The sequence below is a fragment of the Oncorhynchus clarkii genome, unplaced genomic scaffold (genome assembly GCF_045791955.1).
Source record: "Oncorhynchus clarkii lewisi isolate Uvic-CL-2024 unplaced genomic scaffold, UVic_Ocla_1.0 unplaced_contig_10271_pilon_pilon, whole genome shotgun sequence".
NCBI lineage: Eukaryota > Metazoa > Chordata > Actinopteri > Salmoniformes > Salmonidae > Oncorhynchus > Oncorhynchus clarkii.
In genome coordinates this window covers 13925-37953 of record NW_027258348.1, presented here as the reverse complement: position 1 = coordinate 37953, position 24029 = coordinate 13925, and the positions used below count along the sequence as shown (strand labels likewise).

General features: G+C 47.3%; 1 protein-coding gene across 1 annotated transcript in view; it reads left to right on the top strand.

Moving 5' to 3' along the window:
• The window catches only part of LOC139396785 (PIN2/TERF1-interacting telomerase inhibitor 1-like), a 59576-nt gene extending 42491 nt beyond the window's left edge, over positions 1–17085 (top strand). The window contains exon 7 of the mRNA XM_071143698.1: positions 15850–17085. Within this exon, the coding sequence (XP_070999799.1) occupies positions 15850–16479 (630 nt within the window). The 3' untranslated portion in view covers positions 16480–17085. The remainder of the gene's footprint in view (positions 1–15849) is intronic.
• Positions 17086–24029: the final 6944 nt, after the last annotated feature.

Genomic DNA, 24029 nt, shown 5'->3' with positions numbered 1-24029 from the left:
GGATGGGTTCGCCGTTTCAAAGTCCAATGATGTTTATTTTTTTTATTTTTTGGGGGGGGGGGGGGGGGCATCAACCGTTCTGTCAATTCTAACCTGTTCTGTATACAAGCTATATGTATATATCTCTTGATGACCATTTCTATAATGCTGGAGGAGTTTGCTGATTGAGGAAAACAAGGCCAGAATGAATATGGGAATGCAGGCGCCTAGCCAAGACTCTATAACCCTCATTTGTTTTGGAAATGTATTCAGACAGAGCAGTGAGGGTTTCTTTGTGTTATTCATGACCCTATGGGGGTGTACTGTTTACCCCCCGCGCTGAAACAACCAACGGGTCTGTAAGACACCTGCAGGTAGATCAACAACAGTCAAAAGGCAGTTTAAATACATCCCAGACATGTTTTTATTAGTTTAACTAGGCAAGTCAGTGAAGAACAAATTCTTATTTTCAATGACGGCCTACTGGGGAACAGTGGGTTAAATAAACTGCCTTGTTCAGGAGCAGAACGACAGATTTTTTCCTTGTCAGCTCGGGGATTCGATCTAGCAACCCTTTCGGTTACTGGCCCAACGCTCTAACCACTAGGCTACCTGCCGTCCCTACACTCTAACCACTAGGCTACCTGCCGTCCCTACACTCTAACCACTAGGCTACCTGCCGTCCCTACACTCTAACCACTAGGCTACCTGCCGTCCCTACACTCTAACCACTAGGCTACCTGCCGTCCCTACACTCTAACCACTAGGCTACCTGCCGTCCCTACACTCTAACCACTAGGCTACCTGCCGTCCCTACACTCTAACCACTAGGCTACCTGCCGTCCCTACACTCTAACCACTAGGCTACCTGCCGTCCCTACACTCTAACCACTAGGCTACCTGCCGCCCCTACACTCTAACCACTAGGCTACCTGCCGCCCCTACACTCTAACCACTAGGCTACCTGCCGTCCCTACACTCTAACCACTAGGCTACCTTCCGCCCCTAATCTGCATGAACCACACGGGGCTGGTTTCCCACACATAGATGAAATTCTGGAGATTTTCCATTTAGCAAGCTTTTTATTCCAAGACTAGGCTAAGCAAAAAAAAAGGAGAGCGCTCTCTTCAAAGAGAGAAATGACACAAGATTTTAAAAAAGTGAGACATTTTCAAAACAAAATTGTCTGTCGAGTAGAGAAGCCCCCTTTATTCCACAATCAACAAAAAAAAAAATCTATAAAGTGAGCGAAAGAGAGAAATGAAAACTGGTTTGGTATGATTCGGCGGCGATACCTCTCCCTTCCCCTACCTTTCACAGCCAGCCTTGGGCTTTAGAAAAATGACTAACTTTTGTTGATGTATGAATCGGCAGGGAGACTATTTATCAGCAGGCCCTCTGCGGGCACCCGCTCCGGTCCCACCAGTAACATGCCGCATCGCTCCCCTTTTGACTGATTAATTAGCCAATCACAGGACATTTTTCACCGGTCGCCGGGCGACGACAGCGGCAGGAAGGTTTACTCCAGCTAATGCCGTGTGGCTCTGTAGCCACTGGAGTCGTTGCAGCCTCGTCGGCTATTTCACGCTTACGTAGTGACCGGGACTGGACTGGCTGGGGGCCAGGTGGGGTGGGGGCCAGGTGGGGAGGGGGCCAGGCAGGGAGGGGGCCAGGCAGGGAGGGGGCCAGGCGGGGTGGGGGATAGGCGGGGTGGGGGCCAGGGAGGGAGGGGGCCAGGCGGGGAGGGGGATAGGCGGAGTGGCTGGAGGGGAAGGAGAAATAAATCAACCAGGCTGGGGAGATGGACAGAGAAGAGAGAGGCTGGGGGTGGTGGTCTTGGTGGTGTGGGGTAGAGGAGGAGGGGGGGTGCCAGGGGCACTGCTTGCCTGCTGAAAAGCACAGGGAGCTTTGGGGGGGGTGAGAGACGGGAGGATGGGGAGAACTGGAAGCTACATTACAGCAGCCAACGCACCTTCATTTAGAAGTGACCAGAAGTCCTCTATGATATCAGAAGCAAGAGCATGTGATTTCTCTTGTGGTGAGGGAAGATGGAGGAGGCAGGTGAGGGGGGCAGGGGGGGAAAAGGCAGGAGGAGGCGAGGGGGGAGAAGGCAGGAGGCAGGGGAAAAAGGCAGGAGGCAGGGGGGGGGGGGGCAGGAGGAGGCGAGTGAGGGGGGCAGGGGGGAGAAGGCAGGAGGAGGTGGGGGGGAGAAGGGAGGAGACTGGGAGGCGGTTGGGGGGAAAAGGCAGGAGGCGGGGGGGGAGAAGGCAGGAGGAGGTGGGGGGGGGGAGGCAGGAGGAAGTGGGGGGGGGGAGGCAGGAGGAGGCGGGGGGAGAAGGCAGGAGGCAGGGGGGAAAGGCAGGAGGAGGCGGGGGGGGAAAGGCAGGAGGAGGCGAGGGAGGAGAAAGGGGGGAGGCGGGGGGGAAAGGCAGGAGGAGGCGAGGGGGGAGAAGGGAGGAGGCGGGGGGGGGGAAGGCAGGAGGAGGCGGGGGGGGCAGGAGGAGGGGCGGGGTGGCAGGAGGAGGAGACAGAAGAAGGATGGAGGAGTTGGGGAAAAAAGTAATGTCTGAAAGTAAAGATGGACTGTCATTCCTTTGTTTATTTGAGCTGTTCTTGCCATAATATGAACTTGGTCTTTTGCCAAATAGGGCTATAGTCTGTATACCACCCCTACCTTGTCACAACACAACTGATTGGCTCAAACGCATTAATAAGAAGGGAAAAAAATCCCCCATTTTTTTACTTTTAATGAACAAGGCACACATTAAATTAAATGCATTCCAGGTGACTACCTCATGAAGCTGGTTGAGAGAATGCCAAGAGTGTGCAAAGCTGTCATCAAGGCAAAGGGTGGCTACTTTGAAGAATATCAAATATAAAATATATTTACATTTTGTTTAACACTTTTTTTTGGTTACTACATGATTCCATGTGTGATATTTCATCATTTTGATGTCTTCAATATTATTCTACAATGTAGAAAATAGTACAAATAAAGAAAACCCCTGGAATGAGTAGGTGTGTCCAAACTTTTGACTGGTACTGTACATTAAATATTGATTTGAATATTATTCCAATGTTGACTTCTGATATAATTATGATCGGAGTAATTGTTTGATAGGGATTTTTTTATTTTTTTATTTTTTACTTGTCCCCAACAAGAGGACAAGTGTTAATGTACAAGCAGAAATAAAAGTAGTGCTGGAAATATGCTATCTAAAACTTAACAACACCTGCTTTTAGTTTGGTTTCCCTAAATAACTATTCACTCTCTGAGAAACTTTGATCACCAGCAGTGTACAGGGAAAGTGTTCTGATGTAGTTTAGTTATTGAAAAGGTATGTAAGCCTTGTCCGAGCCAGAGACAGTTTGATATACAGTGGGGCAAAAAAGTATTTAGTCAGCCACCAGATGTGCAATTTCTCCCACTTAAAAAGATGAGAGAGGCCTGTAATTTTCATCATAGGTACACTTCAAATATGACAGACAAAATGAGAAAAAAAAATCCAGAAAATCACATTGTAGAATTTATTTGCAAATTATGGTGGAAAATAAGTATTTGTCTCAATACTTTGTTATATACCCTTTGTTGGCAATGACAGAGGTCAAACGTTTTCTGTAAGTCTTCACAAGGTTTTCACACACTGTTGCTGGTATTTTGGCCCATTCCTCCATGCAGATCTCCTCTAGAGCAGTGATGTTTTGGGGCTGTTGCTGGGCAACACTGACTTTCAACTCCCTCCAAAGATTTTCTATGGGGTTGATATCTGGAGACTGGCTAGGCCACTCCAGGACCTTGAAATGCTTCTTACAAAGCCACTCCTTCGTTGCCCGGGCGGTGTGTTTGGGATCATTGTCATGCTGAAAGACCCAGCCACGTTTCATCTTCAATGCCCTTGCTGATGGAAAGAGGTTTTCACTCAAAACCTCACGATACATGGCCCCATTCATTCTTTCCTTTACACGGATCAGTCGTCCTGGTCCCTTTGCAGAAAAACGGCCCCAAAGCATGATGTTTCCACCCCCATGCTTCACAGTAGGTATGGTGTTCTTTGGATGCAACTCAGCATTATTTGTCCTCCAAACATGACGAGTTGAGTTTTTACCAAAAAGTTATATTTTGGTTTCATCTGACCATATGACATTCTCCCAATCTTCTTCTGGATCATCCAAATGCTCTCTAGCAAACTTCAGACGGGCCTGGACATGTACTGGCTTAAGCAGGGGGACACGTCTGGCACTGCAGGATTTGAGTCCCTGGCGGTGTGGTGTGCTACTGATGGTAGGCTTTGTTACTTTGGTCCCAGCTCTCTGCAGGTCATTCACTAGGTCCCCCCGTGTGGTTCTGGGATTTTTGCTCACTGTTCTTGTGATCATTTTGACCCCACGGGGTGAGATCTTGCGTGGAGCCCCGGATCGAGGGAGATTATCAGTGGTCTTGTATGTCTTCCATTTCCTAATAATTGCTCCCACAGTTGATTTCTTCAAACCAAGCTGCTTACCTATTGCAGATTCAGTCTTCCCAGCCTGGTGCAGGTCTACAATTTTGTTTCTGGTGTCCTTTGACAGCTCTTTGGTCTTGGCCATAGTGGAGTTTGGAGTGTGACTATTTGAGGTTGTGGACAGGTGTCTTTTATACTGATAACAAGTTCAAACAGGTGCCATTAATACAGGTAACGAGTGGAGGACAGAGGAGCCTCTTAAAGAATAAGTTACAAGTCTGTGAGCAAATACTTATTTTCCACCATAATTTGCAAATAAATTCATTAAAAATCCTACAATGTGATTTTTTTTTCTCATTTTGTCTGTCATGGTTGAAGTGTACCTATGATGAAAATTACAGGCCTCATCTTTTTAAGTGGGAGAACTTGCACAATTGGTGGCTGACTAAATACTTTTTTGCCCCACTGTATACAGCCTTTGAAAAGTATTCAGACCCATTGATTTTTTTTTTATACCCAAATTTAGTTAGGTTGCAGATCTATTCTAAAATGGATTTAATATGTTTTTTCCCCTCATCACAATACCCCATAATGACATCACAATACCCCATAATGACATCACAATACCCCATAATGACATCACAATACCCCATAATGACATGACAATACCCCATAATGACATGACAATACCCCATAATGACATCACAATACCCCATAATGACATCACAATACCCCATAATGACATTACAATACCCCATAATGACATCACAATACCCCATAATGAAGGAAAAAAAATGGAAATATCACTTTTACATCAGTATTCAGTACTTTGTTGAAGCACCTTTGGCAGAAATGACAGCCTTGAGTCTTCTTGGGCATGACGCTACAAGCTTGGCACACCTGTGTTTTGGGAGTTTCTCCCATTCCTCTCTGCAGATCCTCTCAATCTCTGTCAGGTTGGATGGGGAGCGTCGCTGCACAGCTATTTTCAGGTCTCCAGAGATGTTAGATCAGGTTCAAGTCAGGGCTCTGGCTGGGCCACTCAAGGACATTCGGAGACTTGTCCCGAAGCCACTCCTGCGTTGTCTCGGCTGTGTGCTTAGGGTTGTTGTCCTGTTGGAAGGTGAACTTTCTCCTCAGTCTGAGGTCCTAAGCACTCTGGAGCAGGTTTTCATCAAGGACCTCTCTGTACTTTGCTCCGTTCATCTTTGCCTCGATCCTGACTAGTCTCCCAGTCCCTGCCGCTGAAAAACATCCCAACAGCATGATGCTGCCACCACCATGCTTCACCGTAGGGATGGTGCCAGGTGTGCAACATGGCGGTTGGCATTCAGGTCAGAGTTCATTCTTGTTTTCATCAGACCAGAGAATCTTGTTTCTCATGGCCTTGAGAGTATTTTAGATGCCTTTTGGCAAAGTCCAAGAGGGCTGTCATTTGCATTTTGCATTTTTTCTCTGACATGCACTTTCAACTGTGGGACCTTATATAGACAGATGTGTACCTTTCCAAATCATGTCCAATCAATTGAATTGACCACAGGTGGACTCCAATCAAGTTGTAGAAACATCTCAAGTATGATCAATGGAAACAGGATGCACCTAAGCTCAATTTCAAGTCTCATAGCAAAAAGATCGGAATACTTAGGTAAATAAGGTATTAATTTCATTTTTACTAAATTCGCACAACAACAACAAATTATTATGGGATATTGTGTGTTGATTACTGAGGATTTGTGTTTTAAAAATCTATTTTAGAATAAGGCTGTAAAAAGTCAAGGTGTCTGAATACTTTCCCGAAGGCGTTGTGAGTACACACCCTGGACCAAACACTAGTCTACCGCAGGACAAGTGGAAAGGTGGCTAATGCATTCTGTTGAACCGCCATCCATTCCTGGCTTGATTGATTCATACACTGAACTGGCTTGGCATCTACGGTAATGTCCTGGCTTCAGCAGCCACGTCTCACTGTTGGCTCTGTTCAGAGGCTAGAGATGGAATGTTTTGAAGGAGAGGCCTTCAGAGCCCCAAACCCCTCTCTCTCTTCTCCCCCTCTCTCTCTATTCTTTCTCCCCCTCTCTCTCTCTTCTCTCTCTCTCTTCTCCTCCTCTCTCTCTCTTCTCCTACTCTCTCTCTTCTCCCCATCTCTCCCCATCTCTCGCTCTTCTCCACCCGTCCCTTTACCCCTCTCCCCCTCTCACTCCTCTCCCCCTCTCACTCTTCTCCCCCTCTCTCTCTTCTCCCCTCTCTTTCTTCTCCCCCTCTCTCTCTCTTCTCCTCCTCTCTCTCTTCTCCCCCTCTCTCTCTTCTCCTCCTCTCTCTCTTCTCCCCCTCTCTCTCTTCTCCCCCTCTCTCTTCTCCCCCTCTCACTCTTCTCCCCCTCTCACTCTTCTCCCCCTCTCACTCTTCTCCCCCTCTCACTCTTCTCCCCTCTCTTTCTTCTCCCCCTCTCTCTCTCTTCTCCTCCTCTCTCTCTTCTCCCCCTCTCTCTCTTCTCCTCCTCTCTCTCTTCTCCCCCTCTCTCTCTCTTCTCCCCCTCTCTCTCTCTTCTCCCCCTCTCTCTCTTCTCCTCCTCTCTCTCTTCTCCTACTCTCTCTCTTCTCCTACTCTCTCTCTTCTCCCACTCTCTCTCTCTTCTCCCACTCTCTCTCTCTTCTCCCACTCTCTCTCTCTTCTCCCACTCTCTCTTCTCCCCATCTCTCTCTCTTCTCCCCATCTCTCCTCCCTCTCTCTCCTCCCCCTCTCTCCTCCCCCTCTCTCTCTTCTCCTCCTCTCTCTCTTCTCCTCCTCTCTCTTCTCCTCCTCTCTCTCTTCTCTCCCCCTCTCTCTCTTCTCACCCCCCCTCTCTCTTCTCCCCCTCTCTCTCACTCTTCCCCCCCTCTCTCACTCTTCCCCCCCTCTCTCACTCTTCTCCCCCCCTCTCTTCTCCCCCCTCTCTCTTCTCCCCCCTCTCTCTTCTCCCCCCTCTCTCTTCTCCCCCTCTCTCTCTTCTCCCCCTCTCTCACTCTTCTCCCCCTCTCTCTTCTCCCCCCTCTCTCTCTCACTCTTCTCCCCCCTCTCTCTCTCTCTCTTCTCCCCCTCTCTCTCTTCTCCCCCTCTCTCACTCTTCTCCCCCTCTCTCTTCTCCCCCCTCTCTCTCTTTCACTCTTACCCCCTCTCTCTCTCTCTTCTCCCCCTCTCTCTTCTCCCCCCTCTCTCTCTCTCACTCTTCCCCCCTCTCTCTCTCTCTCTCCCCCTCTCTCTCTCTTCTCCCCCTCTCTCTCTTTCTCTGGGAACCTCGCAGTGTTCCCTGGCCTCGCCAGGGGAGAGCAGACGGAGAGGGCAGGAAGAGGGCTGATAGCCTGCCAGACTGCTCCTCTGCAGAAGGAGCCTTATCTCAGGACTGCACACATCACATCCTCTTCCTGTGGCTCTGTGGAGGAGCTGGTCGTTGGCTATAGGCGTTGTCTTCAAAACCCTCCTCCTCAGACCCTCTCGTATGTTCTCCTGTATCCAGCATTTAATCATGAACACACAACGTGAAAAAGAGTTGACAATTGCAAGTCAACTATTGCAGGCTCGTGTCTGTTGGTGTTGCAGGCTAGTGTCTGTTGGTGTTGCAGGCTGATGTCTGTTGGTGTTGCAGGCTAGTGTCTGTTGGTGTTGCAGGCTGGTGTCTGTTGGTGTTGCAGGCTGGTGTCTGTTGGTGTTGCAGGCTAGTGTCTGTTGGTGTTGCAGGCTAGTGTCTGTTGGTGTTGTGCCTTTCTCTGCCACTGTTGTTGTTGGGTTGTGTGTGTGTGTGTCCAGTCTGCTCGGCGCAGCAGTAGTAACAGAGATGAGCCTAATGGTGGTCCCCAGGCGTGGTGAGAGAAGAGCCACACACCAAGTCATGACTTTACTTTTCTCCTTCTCCCTCCATCTCTCTCCTGAGAGTCATCTCAGTGGCCCCACCAACCCCAGGTGGCCGTCATCCACCAACCCCAGGTGGCCGTCATCCACCAACCCCAGGTGGCCGTCATCCACCTGCCCCAGGTGGCCGTCATCCACCTGCCCCAGGTGGCCGTCATCCACCTGTCCCAGGTGGCCGTCATCCACCTGTCCCAGGTGGCCGTCATCCCCCAGTCCCCGGTGGCCGTTATCCCCCAGTCCCCGGTGGCCGTTATCCCCCAGTCCCCGGTGGCCGTTATCCACCAACCCCCGGTGGCCGTTATCCACCAACCCCCGGTGGCCGTCATCCCCCAGTCCCAGGTGGCCGTCATCCACCAGTCCCAGGTGGCCGTCATCCCCCAGTCCCAAGTGGCCGTCATCCCCCAGTCCCAGGTGGCCGTCATCCCCCAGTCCCAGGTGGCCGTCATCCCCCAGTCCCAGGTGGCCGTCATCCCCCAGTCCCAGGTGGCCGTCATCCCCCAGTCCCAGGTGGCCGTCATCCCCCAGTCCCAGGTGGCCGTCATCCCCCAGTCCCAGGTGGCCGTCATCCACCTGTCCCAGGTGGCCGTCATCCACCAGTCCCAGGTGGCCGTCATCCACCAGTCCCGGCGAGCCGTCATCCCCCAACCCCCGGTGGCCGTCATCCACCAACCCCCGGTGGCCGTCATCCACCAACCCCCGGTGGCCGTCATCCACCAACCCCCGGTGGCCGTCATCCACCAGTCCCAGGTGGCCGTCATCCACCAGTCCCAGGTGGCCGTCATCCACCAGTCCCAGGTGGCCGTCATCCACCAGTCCCAGGTGGCCGTCATCCCCCAGTCCCGGCGAGCCGTCATCCCCCAGTCCCGGCGAGCCGTCATCCCCCAGTCCCGGCGAGCCGTCATCCTCCAGTCCCGGCGAGCTGTCATGGACTCTATCACCTGTGTAACACTAAGCCTGTCTATAGACCAGAGAAGAGAGAGACCATTGTCCAGTAACAGACTGAATAGATTTTCTCTGGGTTGGAAGTTGGAAAGTTTTGTCCTAATGGCACCTCACCTACAGTCCTGTTCTGTTGTCTACCTCACCTGCAGTCCTGTTCTGTTGTCTACCTCACCTACAGTCCTGTTCTGTTGTCTACCTCACCTACAGTCCTGTTCTGTTGTCTAACTCACCTACAGTCCTGTTCTGTTGTGTCTAACTCACCTACAGTCCTGTTCTGTTATGTCTAACTCACCTGCAGTCCTGTTCTGGTGTCTAACTCACCTGCAGTCCTGTTCTGTTGTGTCTAACTCACCTACAGTCCTGTTCTGTTGTGTCTAACTCACCTGCAGTCCTGTTCTGGTGTCTACCTCACCTGCAGTCCTGTTCTGTTGTGTCTAACTCACCTACAGTCCTGTTCTGTTGTGTCTAACTCACCTACAGTCCTGTTCTGGTGTCTACCTCACCTACAGTCCTGTTCTGGTGTCTACCTCACCTACAGTCCTGTTCTGTTGTGTCTAACTCACCTGCAGTCCTGTTCTGTTGTGTCTAACTCACCTACAGTCCTGTTCTGGTGTCTACCTCACCTACAGTCCTGTTCTGTTGTGTCTACCTCACCTGCAGTCCTGTTCTGTTGTGTCTAACTCACCTACAGTCCTGTTCTGTTGTCTAACTCACCTGCAGTCCTGTTCTGTTGTGTCTAACTCACATGCAGTCCTGTTCTGTTGTGTTTAACTCACCTACAGTCCTGTTCTGTTGTGTCTAACTCACCTACAGTCCTGTTCTGTTGTGTCTAACTCACCTACAGTCCTGTTCTGTTGTGTCTAACTCACCTACAGTCCTGTTCTGTTGTCTAACTCACCTACAGTCCTGTTCTGTTGTGTCTAACTCAGTAGAGATCTGAGGCTGCAGAAAACGTTTTATGGGATTTGAGACGTTAGTCAAAGAGGATATAGAAGGGGATTTGTGCTAACGACTGCCCACCCTGAATACCAATGACCACCCAACCTATGTGCCAACAACTACCCAGCCATTCCTGAACTTGAGACCAGAAACAGGCTACATGAGGTCACTACCAGAACAAATGGTCTATTGATTCTGTATCCTCACAACAAAATCTGCAAATCTGTGACGGCTGTATTCCCCAAATATTCAGCGCAAAAAAAATCAGTACAATATTTTAAGCTGAAAAGCAAAAAGTCTTGAAGTTTGTGTTGTTTTATATATCAACTCGTACCATGTAATCTGTACATCAAGAATCTCTTCCCAGCTACTTTGTAATTTGTGTGGCGCTGCTGTCAACATCCTGGTCCTCAAATTAAACTGGTATACTTTCCTATTTGTGCTATTCTTATTCCTCCTCCAGTTTTGATCCTTTATATTGGGCAGACAGACCAGTTCCCTACCTCCTCCCGCTGCCACCCTCCTCCTCCAGTTGTGATCCTTTATATTGGGCAGACAGACCAGTTCCCCGCCTCCTCCAGTTGTGATCCTTTATATTGGGCAGACAGACCAGTTCCCTACCTCCTCCCGCTGCCACCCTCCTCCTCCAGTTGTGATCCTTTATAATGGGCAGACAGACCAGTTCCCTACCTCCTCCCGCTGCCACCCTCCTCCTCCAGTATTTATCCTTTATATTGGGCAGACAGACCAGTTCCCTACCTCCTCCCACTGCCACCTCCAGTTGTGATCCTTTATATTGGGCAGACAGACCAGTTCCCTACCTCCTCCCACTGCCTCCTCCAGTTGTGATCCTTTATATTGGGCAGACAGACCAGTTCCCTACCTCCTCCCACTGCCTCCTCCAGTTGTGATCCTTTATATTGGGCAGACAGACCAGTTCCCTACCTCCTCCCACTGCCTCCTCCAGTATTGATCCTTTATATTGGGCAGACAGACCAGTTCCCTACCTCCTCCCGCTGCCACCTGTCTCCTCTATTTTTGGGGAAGTGCTGTAATCTATTGATTGTCATCTTAGATTGAGCAGACCTTCCCATGCAGTGTGAGACGTTTAGTTCTGATGGCTCCGTGTGAGACGTTTAGTTCTGATGGCTCAGTGTGAGACGTTTAGTTCTGATGGCTCCGTGTGAGACGTTTAGTTCTGATGGCTCCGTGTGAGACGTTTAGTTCTGATGGCTCCGTGTGAGACGTTTAGTTCTGATGGCTCTGTGTGAGACTTTTAGTTCTGATGGCTCCGTGTGAGACGTTTAGTTCTGATGGCTCCGTGTGAGACGTTTAGTTCTGATGGCTCCGTGTGAGACGTTTAGTTCTGATGGCTCCGTGTCAGACGTGCAGATCTGATGGCTCCCTGTGAGAGGTGCAGATCTGATGGCTCCCTGTGAGAGGTGCAGATCTGATGGCTCCCTGAGAGAGGTGCAGATCTGATGACTCTGTGTGAGAGGTGCAGATCTGATGGCTCCGTGTGAGACGTGCAGATCTGATGGCTCCGTGTGAGAGGTGCAGATCTGATGGCTCCGTGTGAGAGGTGCAGATCTGATGGCTCCCTGTGAGAGGTGCAGATCTGATGGCTCCCTGAGAGAGGTGCAGATCTGATGGCTCCGTGTGAGAGGTGCAGATCTGATGGCTCCGTGTGAGAGGTGCAGATCTGATGGCTCCCTATGAGAGGTGCAGATCTGATGGCTCCCTGTGAGAGGTGCAGATCTGATGGCTCCCTGTGAGAGGTGCAGATCTGATGGCTCCGTGTGAGACGTGCAGATCTGATGGCTCCGTGTGAGATGTGCAGATCTGATGGCGCCCTGTGAGAGGTGCAGATCTGATGGCTCCGTGTGAGAGGTGCAGATCTGATGGCTCCGTGTGAGAGGTGCAGATCTGATGGCTCCCTGTGAGAGGTGCAGACATGTTGGCTCCGTGTGAGAGGTGCAGATCTGATGGCTCCCTGAGAGAGGTGCAGATCTGATGGCTCCGTGTGAGAGGTGCAGATCTGATGGCTCCCTGTGAGAGGTGCAGATCTGATGGCTCCGTGTGAGAGGTGCAGATCTGATGGCTCCGTGTGAGAGGTGCAGATCTGATGGCTCCCTGTGAGACGTGCAGATCTGATGGCTCCCTGTGAGACGTGCAGATCTGATGGCTCCCTGTGAGGCGTGCAGATCTGATGGCTCCCTGTGAGGCGTGCAGATCTGATGGCTCCGTGTGAGAGGTGCAGATCTGATGGCTCCCTGTGAGACGTGCAGATCTGATGGCTCCGTGTGAGAGGTGCAGATCTGATGGCTCCCTGTGAGACGTGCAGATCTGATGGCTCCGTGCAGTGCCTAGAGAAAGCATTCACACCCCTCGACTTTTCCACATTTTGTTGTTGTTTACAGCCTGAATCTAAAATGGATTAAATGTAGATTTTGTGTCACTGGGCTACATACAATACCCCAGAATGTCAAAGTGGAATTATGTTTTTTTAGAACCGTTTACAAATGAATTAAAAATTAAAAGTCAATAAGTATTCAACCCCTTTGTTATGGCAAGCCTAAATAAATTCAGAAGTAACAATTTGATTAAAAAGTCACATAATACAATAGTGTTTAACATTATTTTTTTTTAATGACTTCTCTGTACCCAACACACAGAATTATCTGTGACGTCCTTCAGTCGAGAAGTGAATTTCAAACACAGATTCAACCACAAAGACCAGGAAGGTTTTCAATGCCTCACAAGGAAGGGCACCTATTGGTAGATAAAACATATATATACTTTTTTTAAAGCAGACATTTTAATATCCCTTTGAGCAAGGTGAAGTTATTAATTACACTTTGGATGGTGTATCAATACACCCAGTCACTACAAAGATACAGGTGTCCTTCCTAACTAAGAGTACCACTCTCCATATTATCAAGCATAGTTGTGGCTGCATCATGTTATGGGTATTCTTGTCATCGTTAAGGACTGGGGAGGTTTTCAGGATAAAAATACAGTGAATGGAGCTAAACAAGGGGAAAACCTGGTTGTCTGCTTTTCACCAGACACTGAGAGATGAATTCACCTTTCAGCAGGACAACAACCTTAAACATAAGGCCAAATATACACTTGAGTTGCTAACCAAGAAGACAGTGAATGTTCCTGAGTGGCCGAATTACAGTTTTGACTTCAATCTACTTGAAAATCTACAGCCAATTAGACAGAGCTTGAAGAATTTTGAAAATAATAATGGGCAAATGTTACACAATCCAGGTGTGGAAAACTCTTAGAGACTTACCCAGAAAGACTCACAGCTGTTGGATAAGTACCCAGAAAGACTCACAGCTGTTGGATAAGTACCCAGAAAGACTCACAGCTGTAATCGCTGCTTCTACAAAGTATTGACACAGGGGTGTGAATTTTTCATTTTTAAAAAAATTAATTTTCAAAAAATATCAGCCCCAATTTTTTTTCTCTCTCATTTTGTCATTATTGGGGTATTGTGTGTAAATGGCCGAGGGGGAAAAATATATTTAATCCATTTTGAATTCAGGCCGTAACACAACAGCATGTGGAATACGTCAAGGGGTTTGAATACTTTCTGAAGGTTCTGTCACTCTACAATTTACAATATCATTTCAAAAGAAAGTACCTATTTCAAACATATTTCCCATAAACGCAGGTATTTTATCAACATTTTGAGTTCTACCATAATATTTGTTGTAATATTTATTCTGTCTTTTCTAGTGGATGACATTGAAACAATTGTAACCAGCTCTTTATTGTGGCAGGGTAGCCTAGTGGTTAGAGTGTAGAGGCGGCAGGTAGCCTAGTGGTTAGAGTGTAGAGGCGGCAGGTAGCCTAGTGGTTAGAGTGTAGAGGCGGCAGGTAGCCTAGTGGTTAGAGTGTAGAGGCGGCAGGTAGCCTAGTGGTTAGAGTGTAGAGGCGGCAGGGTGGCCTAGTGGTTAGAGTGTAGAGGCGGCAGGGTGGCCTAGTGGTTAGAGTGTAGAGATGGCAGGTAGCCTAGTGGTTAGAGTGGAGAGGCGGCAGGGTAGCCTAGTGGTTAGAGTGTAGAGGCGGCAGGGAAGCCTAGTGGTTAGAGTGTAGAGGCGGCAGGGTAGCCTAGTGGTTAGAGTGTAGAGGCGGCAGGGTAGCCTAGTGGTTAGAGTGTAGAGGCGGCAGGGTAGCCTAGTGGTTAGAGTGTAGAGGCGGCAGGGTAGCCTAGTGGTTAGAGTGTAGAGGCGGCAGGGTAGCATAGTGGTTAGAGTGTAGAGGCGGCAGGGTAGCCTAGTGGTTAGATTGTAGAGGCGGCAGGGTAGCCTAGTGGTTAGAGTGTAGAGGCGGCAGGGTAGCCTAGTGGTTAGAGTGTAGAGGCGGCAGGGTAGCCTAGTGGTTAGAGTGTAGAGGCGGCAGGGTAGCATAGTGGTTAGAGTGTAGAGGCGGCAGGGTAGCATAGTGGTTAGAGCGTTGGACTAGTAACCGAAAGGTTGCAAGTTCGAATCCCTGAGCTGACAAGGTACAAATCTATCATTCTGCCCCTGAACAGGCAGTTAAACCCACTGTTCCCTAGGCCGTCTTTGAAAATAAGAATTTGTTCTTAACTGACTTGCCTAGTTAAATAAAGATAAAATAAATAAAATTGCATGTTTGAGAAAGAGAGATACTTTGAACAAGGAATCGGCTTTTCTTAGTAATCTACTGGAGAATCGTTTTGGTTTGAAGTGAGACTTTTGTATAGGGTGAAGCTTTAAGTGAGAGGTTTAATGATTTTAAATATTTAATCATCTCAGGACTCGTCCCGATTTACATAATATCAAAATACCAACCCCCCCAAAAAAATCAAACATCCCATTGTTCAGCTCAAATCATTTATTTGTTTTTGTCCGTTGGATCAATGTATGCGTCCTCAGAACACTACCCTCCCTTTCCTGTGTGGGATAGTATCGACTATAATCTGTGTTCTGGTTGGTCGAGGACAGAGATTAATGACCAGTAGAATGCTTGCTTTAATCCCATGTGGCCTAACCAAGAGGTATCTGTAAATCTTGCAATATTCCCGAATTGCTTAAGTTAACCAGCTGCATGAACAAAGAGCGAAGAAAGAAAAAATAACCATACTGGCCTTGTACCCTATATAGTGCACCAGGTTCTGGTCAAAAGTAGTACACTATTTAGGGAATAGGGTGCTATTTGGGATTCAGACACAGATAATATATATTGCTGTATGTATATGAATACATTAACATAAGGGAGTGAAGCTGACTTCAGAGCCAGGGGAAATGGGAATGTCATTCCCCCCCCCCCCCCCCCCCACATATTTTTTCTTCAACAAATAACCTTCAAATCATTACGTTTTCATCTCGTCAAAATGAAGAGTCTGTTTTCAGAGTCTACACAATGCTATCAGGGCCGTGTATGTAAATATATTTACATTTGTGTCAACACTCTCACCCAATCAGACCTGAGCATTTAATGGCAAAAGGTGACTCAGGGGAAATCTATTATTACAAGTATATATATATATTTTTTTTTTCATGAAATAAATGCACACAGTGATTTTATTAGACATACCAGTGATTATGTAAAGTGGTAGACAGTAGGGGGACATAAAACTATTCTTACTTTTACATTTCTAATGTGTTTCTATATGTCTCTGTAGGAGAGCAGTGGGCCAGACTCCCAGGGAATGAACGAGAAGGAGACCAGGGCAGTTACAGCACCAGCTACAAAGGTTACGACCCCTGAACCTGATGTAGAGGCCATCACCAAGACAGTCACCAGCAACCTCTCCATGCAGGAGTACTTTGCCCAGCGGATGGCTCAGCTGAAAAAGGGTCGTGGCAAGGCTCCCACTGCAACCTCATCACCAGAGACCAGTGATACGCAGCAAGTCCCGGCTGATTTTGTCACTGACCACACAGAGGAACTCACGTCAAAGAAGAAGAAGAAGAAGAAGAGGAGAAAGAGAGAGAGGGAAGAGGATGACGTGGTGGTGGTGATGAAGGAAGAGTGTGTCGTAGCTCCCGTGTCGGAGGGGCGCGAGAAGAAGAGACAGAGAAAGCGGGCGGAGAAAGAGGTGTTGGCTGAAGACTGCAGCGCCACCACTGGCGTGGAGCAGAACTACCAGGACCGCCAAATAGTAGACTTAACAACGGAGTGTGAGGTTGTAAATAAGAAATGGGGGGAGGAGGTGGTTGTCGTGGAGGATGAGGTGATCGCGGTAAAAGAGAAGAAATCTAAAAAGGACAAGAAGAAGAAGAAGAAGAGAATAGATCTACATTCTTTGTAGAACTATTAGAACCGGCTTCTCTTGAACGGTCGTCTCAAATGGCACCCTAATCCCTTTGTAGTGCACTACTCCCATATGGCTCTGATATAAAGTAGTGCACTATATATTATTATAGAGAGAGAATAGGGTGCCGTTTGGGATGCACAATAGTCCTCGGGTTTCTGTGTTACAGTACAGTAGGCCTCTGTTCATACATGAAAGAACTGGGTCTATGCACAGTGATTCTCATCGGGTAGTTTGGACTGAATATCTGCTGTAAAGAATCTAGGTGGTCCTACGTTTCTGGAGCCATTCAGGATGAGTTTGGTGCTTTCCCAGAGATACACTTTTAGAATGATCATTGTGACTCTATGTTCTCTGGATGCCCCCTGTAGTCTCCCTGTAGTCTCTGCCCTCTGTAGTCTCCCTAAAGTCTCCCTGTAGTCTCTGCCCCCTGTAGTCTCCCTGTAGTCTCCCTGTGGTCTCCCTGTGGTCTCTGCTCCCTGTAGTCTCCCTGTAGTCTCCCTGTAGTCTCTGCTCCCTGTAGTCTCCCCGTAGTCTCTGCTCCCTGTAGTCTCCCTGTAGTCTCCCTGTAGTTCCCCTGTAGTCTCCCTGTAGTCTCCCCGTAGTCTCTGCTCCCCGTAGTCTCCCTGTAGTCTCCCTAAAGTCTCCCTGTAGTCTCTGCCCCCTGTAGTCTCCCTGTAGTCTCCCTGTAGTCTCTGCTCCCTGTAGTCTCCCTAAAGTCTCCCTGTAGTCTGTGTATGATGATCTTTGATGAATTGGTATTAGACAGCCATTCTAAAACAGGATCGGGGGCGAATTCTAAAACAGGACAGGGGGCCATTCTAAAACAGGACAGGGGGCCATTCTAAAACAGGACAGGGGGCCATTCTAAAACAGGACAGGGGGATCCATTCTAAAACGGGACAGGGGGCCATTCTAAAACGGGACAGGGGGCCATTCTAAAACGGGACAGGAAGTCATTCTAAAAGAGGACAGGGGGTCTTGTAGAAATGAATTGATGTGTGTTTGATTTCATAATAACGTGTTCTCTTTTTAATCAGATGAAATCAAGCTGTCAATGTTCCCGATCAATAAATCAAACTCAAATGAAAACTGTTTTTTTTTTTTTTTTATCTGTTGAAGAATTTCTAGATTGGCTTTTTGCCAATCAATCTGACATGCAATACATCCAGAACCTAGGACATGAACGTATGTATGTAGTGTTTCTACTGATTTCTCTGAACCAGACCTGATACAACTCCAATCACCTTATCAATCCATGAACTGCCTCGTCTCGTGTTTATATTGATCCGCTACAATTATTGTCCTCCATATCAGTTGTCTTTCAGTTGGCTACTCAAATAAATAGTTTAAACACGTGTCTATAGCAGGGTGTAACTTGTTGAACAGGACATGACTTGTCTATGTACACTACCGTGACAAAAGTTTGGGGTCACTTAGAAATGTCCTTGTTTTCCATGAAAACATACATGAAATGAGTTGCAAAATGAACCGGAAATACAGTCAAGATGTTGACATGGTTATAAATAATGATTTTTAATTGAAATAATAATTGTGTCCTTCAAACTTTTGCTTTCATCAAATTACAGCCTTGCAGACCTTTGGTGTTCTAGTTGTCAATTTGTTGAGGTAATCTGAAGAGATTTCACCCCATGCTTCCTGAAGCCCCTCCCACAAGTTGGACTGGCTTGATGGGCAAGCTGCTCCCACAACAGATCAATAGGGTTGAGATCCGGTGACTGTGCTGGCCGCTCCATTATAGACAGAATACCAGCTGACTGCTTCTTCCCTAAATAGTTATTGCATAGTTTGGAGCTGTGCTTTGGGTCATTGTCCTGTTGTAGGAGGAAATTGGCTCCAATTAAGTGCCGTCCACAGGGCATGTCATGGCGTTGAAAAATTGAGTGATAGTCTACCTTCTTCAAGATCCCTTTTACCCTTCTACCCGTAATCATCTACCCGTAACCATCTACCCGTAACGATTTACTTGTAATCATCAACCCGTAACCATCTACCCGTAACCATCTACCCGTAATGATCTACCCGTAATAGTGATAGTCTACCTTCTTCAAGATCCCTTTTACCCTTCTACCCGTAATCATCTACCCGTAACCATCTACCCGTAGCCATCTACCCGTAACAATTTACTTGTAATCATCAACCCGTAATCATCTACCCGTAACCATCTACCCGTAACCATCTACCCGTAATGATCTACCCGTAATGATCTACCCGTAATCATCTACCAGTAACCATCTACCCGTAATCATCTACCCGTAATCATCTACCAGTAACCATCTTCCAGTAACCATCTACCGTAATCATCTACCCGTAACCATCTACCCGTAACCATCTACCCGTAACCATCTACCCGTAACCATCTACCCGTAACCATCTACCCGTAACCATCTACCCGTAACCATCTACTGTAACACCGTACCGAAACCATCTACCCGTAACGATCTACCTGTAATCATCTACCCGTAATCATCTACCCGTAATCATCTACCAGTAACGATCTACCCGTAACCATCTACCCGTAATCATCTACCTGTAATCATCTACCTGTAATCATCTACCCGTAATCATCTACCCGTAACGATCTACCTGTAATCATCTACCTGTAATCATCTACCCGTAATCATCTACCAGTAACGATTTACGCGTAATCATCTAGCCGTAATCATCTACCCGTAACGATCTACCCATAACCATCTACCCGTAATCATCTACTGTAACCATCTACCCGTAATCATCTACCCGTAACCATCTACCCGTAATCATCTACCCGTAACGATCTACCCGTAACCATCTACCCGTAACCATCTACCCGTAACCATCTACCCGTAACCATCTACTGTAACCATCTACCAGTAACCATCTACCGTAATCATCTACCCGTAACCATCTACCCGTAATCATCTACCCGTAACCATCTACCCGTAACCATCTACCCGTAATCATCTAGCCGTAATCATCTACCCGTAATCATCTACCAGTAACGATCTACCCGTAACAATCTACCCGTAATCATCTACCCGTAACGATCTACCTGTAATCATCTACCTGTAGAGGAGGCAGGTAGTCTAATGGTTAGAGGAGGCAGGTAGTCTAATGGTTAGAGGAGGCAGGTAGTCTAATGGTTAGAGGAGGCAGGTAGTCTAATGGTTAGAGGAGGCAGGTAATCTAATGGTTAGAGGAGGCAGGTAGTCTAATGGTTAGAGGAGGCAGGTAGTCTAATGGTTAGAGGAGGCAGGTAGTCTAATGGTTAGAGGAGGCAGGTAGTCTAATGGTTAGAGGAGGCCGGTAGTCTAATGGTTAGAGGAGGCAGGTAGTCTAATGGTTAGAGGAGGCAGGTAGTCTAATGGTTAGAGGAGGCAGGTAGTCTAATGGTTAGAGGAGGCAGGTAGTCTAATGGTTAGAGGAGGCAGGTAGTCTAATGGTTAGAGGAGGCAGGTAGTCTAATGGTTAGAGGAGGCAGGTAGTCTAATGGTTAGAGGAGGCAAGTATTCTAATGGTTAGAGGAGGCAGGTAGTCTAATGGTTAGAGGAGGCAGGTAGTCTAGTGGTTAGATTAGGCAGGATGTCTAATGGTTAGAGGAGGCAGGTAGTCTAATGGTTAGAGGAGGCAGGTAGTCTAGTGGTTAGAGGAGGCGGGTAGTCTAGTGGTTAGAGGAGGCGGGTAGTCTAATGGTTAGAGGAGGCAGGTAGTCTAGTGGTTAGAGGAGGCAGGTAGTCTAATGGTTAGAGGAGGCAGGTAGTCTAGTGGTTAGATTAGGCAGGTAGTCTAGTGGTTAGATTAGGCAGGTAGTCTAATGGTTAGAGGAGGCAGGTAGTCTAATGGTTAGAGGAGGCAGGTAGTCTAGTGGTTAGAGGAGGCAGGTAGTCTAGTGGTTAGAGGAGGCAGGTATACTAATGTTTAGAGGAGGCAGGTATTCTAATGTTTAGAGGAGGCAGGTAGCCTAGTGGTTAGAGGAGGCAGGTAGCCTAGTGGTTAGAGGAGGCAGGTAGCCTAGTGGTTAGAGGAGGCAGGTAGCCTAGTGGTTAGAGGAGGCAGGTAGCCTAGTGGTTAGAGGAGGCAGGTAGCCTAGTGGTTAGAGGAGGCAGGTAGCCTAGTGGTTAGAGGAGGCAGGTATTCTAATGGTTAGAGGAGGCAGGTATTCTAATGGTTAGAGGAGGCGGGTAGTCTAATGGTTAGAGGAGGCAGGTAGTCTAATGGTTAGAGGAGGCAGGTAGTCTAGTGGTTAGAGGAGGCAGGTAGTCTAATGGTTAGAGGAGGCAGGTAGTCTAATGGTTAGAGGAGGCAGGTAGTCTAATGGTTAGAGGAGGCAGGTAGTCTAATGGTTAGAGGAGGCAGGTAGTCTAATGGTTAGAGGAGGCAGGTAGTCTAATGGTTAGAGGAGGCAGGTATTCTAATGGTTAGAGGAGGCAGGTAGTCTAATGGTTAGAGGAGGCAGGTAGTCTAATGGTTAGAGGAGGCAGGTAGTCTAATGGTTAGAGGAGGCAGGTAGTCTAATGGTTAGAGGAGGCAGGTAGTCTAATGGTTAGAGGAGGCAGGTAGTCTAATGGTTAGAGGAGGCAGGTATTCTAATGGTTAGAGGAGGCAGGTATTCTAATGGTTAGAGGAGGCAGGTATTCTAATGGTTAGAGTGTTGGACTAGTAACCGGAAGGTTGCAAGATCAAACCCCTGCGCTGACAAGGTACAAATCTGTCGATCTGCCCCTGAACAAGGCAGTTAACCCACTGTTCCTAGGCCGTCATTGCAAAATAAGAATTTGTTGTTAACTGACTTGCCTAGTTAAATAAAGTTTAAATATAAATAAAATGCAACGGATGTAAAACGTGTAGCCTTTTTCTTCTGAATTAATGAATTAAAAATCTGAATTAATGAATTAAAAATCTGAATTAATGAATTCCTCTGAATATTTTACATCTTCATCCCATATTTGTTTTTATCTAACTAGGAAAATGAAATAGACATTCCACTGTTGAAGGTAGTGGAATGCAACAGCTTTCTGTAAGACATAGAGTATAGCCAGGACCCACCGTTGAGGTAGAACCTACTGTATGTAATTATATCCCACCCGAACTAGGCCTGTCTGAAACATGACAATTATCAATGAATTCAACAGGGAGCCTATTGTTCTGGCAAAAATGCGTCCCGGAGCAGATTGCTAAACGGGATATTATGAATGTAATTTGGCTACTCTTGTTTTTGCCAGGTTGAAAAAAAACTGGAGAAAAATTCAAGCTTTCTGGTCAATAATCTGGATTTGTGTCCTTTTCACTCCAATGCTGATGACTGGTCATTCATTGGTCAACAGTCAAGACCTGCCCCCTTTTTGGTTCTGAAGCACAGATTGTTCTTTTAAACAGGACTTTGGTGTAATATCGTAGGGCTAGTAGTAAGAGAGGCCTAGTTTAGTGAATGTGGTGTTGTTTATAGTAGTAAGAGAGGCCTATGTTAGTGAATGTGGTGTCGTTGTTCATAGTAATTAGAGAGGCCTAGTTTAGTGAATGTGGTGTTGTTTATAGTAATTAGAGAGGCCTATGTTAGTGAATGTGGTGTCGTTGTTCATAGTAATTAGAGAGGCCTATGTTAGTGAATGTGGTGTCGTTGTTCATAGTAATTAGAGAGGCCTATGTTAGTGAATGTGGTGTTGTTTATAGTAATTAGAGAGGCCTATGTTAGTGAATGTGGTGTCGTTGTTCATAGTAATAAGAGGAGAATCCAGTTTGAGAAATATGTGAACCCTGGGCTCATTTACACTATATATACAGTGGGACAGAAATCTTGCTTGTTTGTAGGTGACCAAATACTTATTTGCCACCATAATTTGCAAATAAATTCATTAAAATCCTACAATGTGATCTTCTGGATTTTTTTTTTCTAATTTTGTCTGTCATAGTTGAAGTGTACCTATGATTAAAATTACAGGCCTCTCTCATCTTTTTAAGTGGGAGAACTTGCACAATTGGTGGCTGACTAAATACTTTTTTGCCAAACTGTACAGTATGTGGACACCCCTTCAAATTACTGGATTCGGCTATTTCAGCCACACCCGTTGCTGACAGGTGTATACAATCGAGCACACAGCCATGCAATCTCCATAGACAAACATTGGCAGTAGAATGGCCCGTACTGAAGAGCCCATGACTTTCAACGTGGCTCCGTCATAGGATGCCACTTTTCCAACAAGTCAGTTTGTCATATTTCTGCCCTGCTAGAGCTGCCCCGGTCAACTGTAAGTGCTGTTATTGTGAAGTGGAAGCTTCTAGGAGCAACAACGGCTCAGCCGTGAAGTGGTAGACCACACAAGCTCACAGAACGGGACTGCCGAGTGCTGAAGCGTGTAGGGTGTAAAAATCGTCTGTCCTCGGTTGCAACACTCACTACCGAGTTCCAAACTGCCTCTGGAAGCAACGTCAGCAAAATAACTGTTCTTCAGGAGCTTCAGGAAATGGGTTTCCATGGCCGAGCAGCCGCACACAAGTCTAAGATCACCATGCGCAATGCCAAGCGTCGGCTGGAGTGGTGTAAAGCTCGCCGTTATTGGACTCTGGATCAGTGGAAACTCGTTATCTGGAGTGATGAATCACGCTTCACCATCTGGCAGTCCGACGGAAGAATCTGGTTATGGTGGAGGAATAATGGTCTGGGGCTGTTTTTCATGGTTCGGGCCCCTTAGTTCCAGTGAAGGGGACTCTAAACACTACAGTATACAAAGACATTCTAGATGCTTCTATGCTTCAAACTTTGTGGCAACAGTTTGGGGAAGGGCCCTTTCCTGTTTCAGCATGACAATGCCCCCGTGCACAAAGCTAGGTCCATACAGAAATGGTTTGTGGAGATCTGTGCGGAAGAACTTGACTGGCCTGCTCAGAGCCCTGACCTCAACCCCATCGAACACCTTTGGGATGAATTGGAATTCCAACTGTGAGCCAGGCCTAATCACCCACAACATCAGTGCCCGACCTCACTAATGCTGTTGTGGCTGAACCGAAGCAAGTCCCTGCAGCAATGTTCCAACATCTAGTGGAAAGCCTTCCCAGAAAGGGGGAACCAACTCCATATTAATGCCCGTGATTTTGTAATGAGATGTTTGACAAGCACGTGTCCACATACTTTTGGTCATGTAGTGTACTTACATTTTGTCCTGTACAATTACATTGTATGTTATGTTTCTCCCTCAGTTATCTCTCCCTTGTAGACAATGGTTTCTTCATCTGAAAATGCGATCTGGATTCTCCATACGGAAGGTGTGATGCGATTGCAGAGCCTCCAGAGGCTTGCAGAGGTCAAACCGAGCGTACGACGATGCCGTGTGCCTCCCATTTTGTTTTTGCAATGCTGAGTCCTCCACATATCTCCGCATTGACATGATTGGTTGACAGTAGGTGAGGGGGGGGGGGGGTACATCCTGTATAACCACAAACTCCCTTCCTTTAAACATCCTTGACAACAAACATGGAGAACTTCTGATGAAGGGCTATCAGAACAAGTTCACAAAAAAAAAATACATCTTTATATACGAAGTCTACCCTTG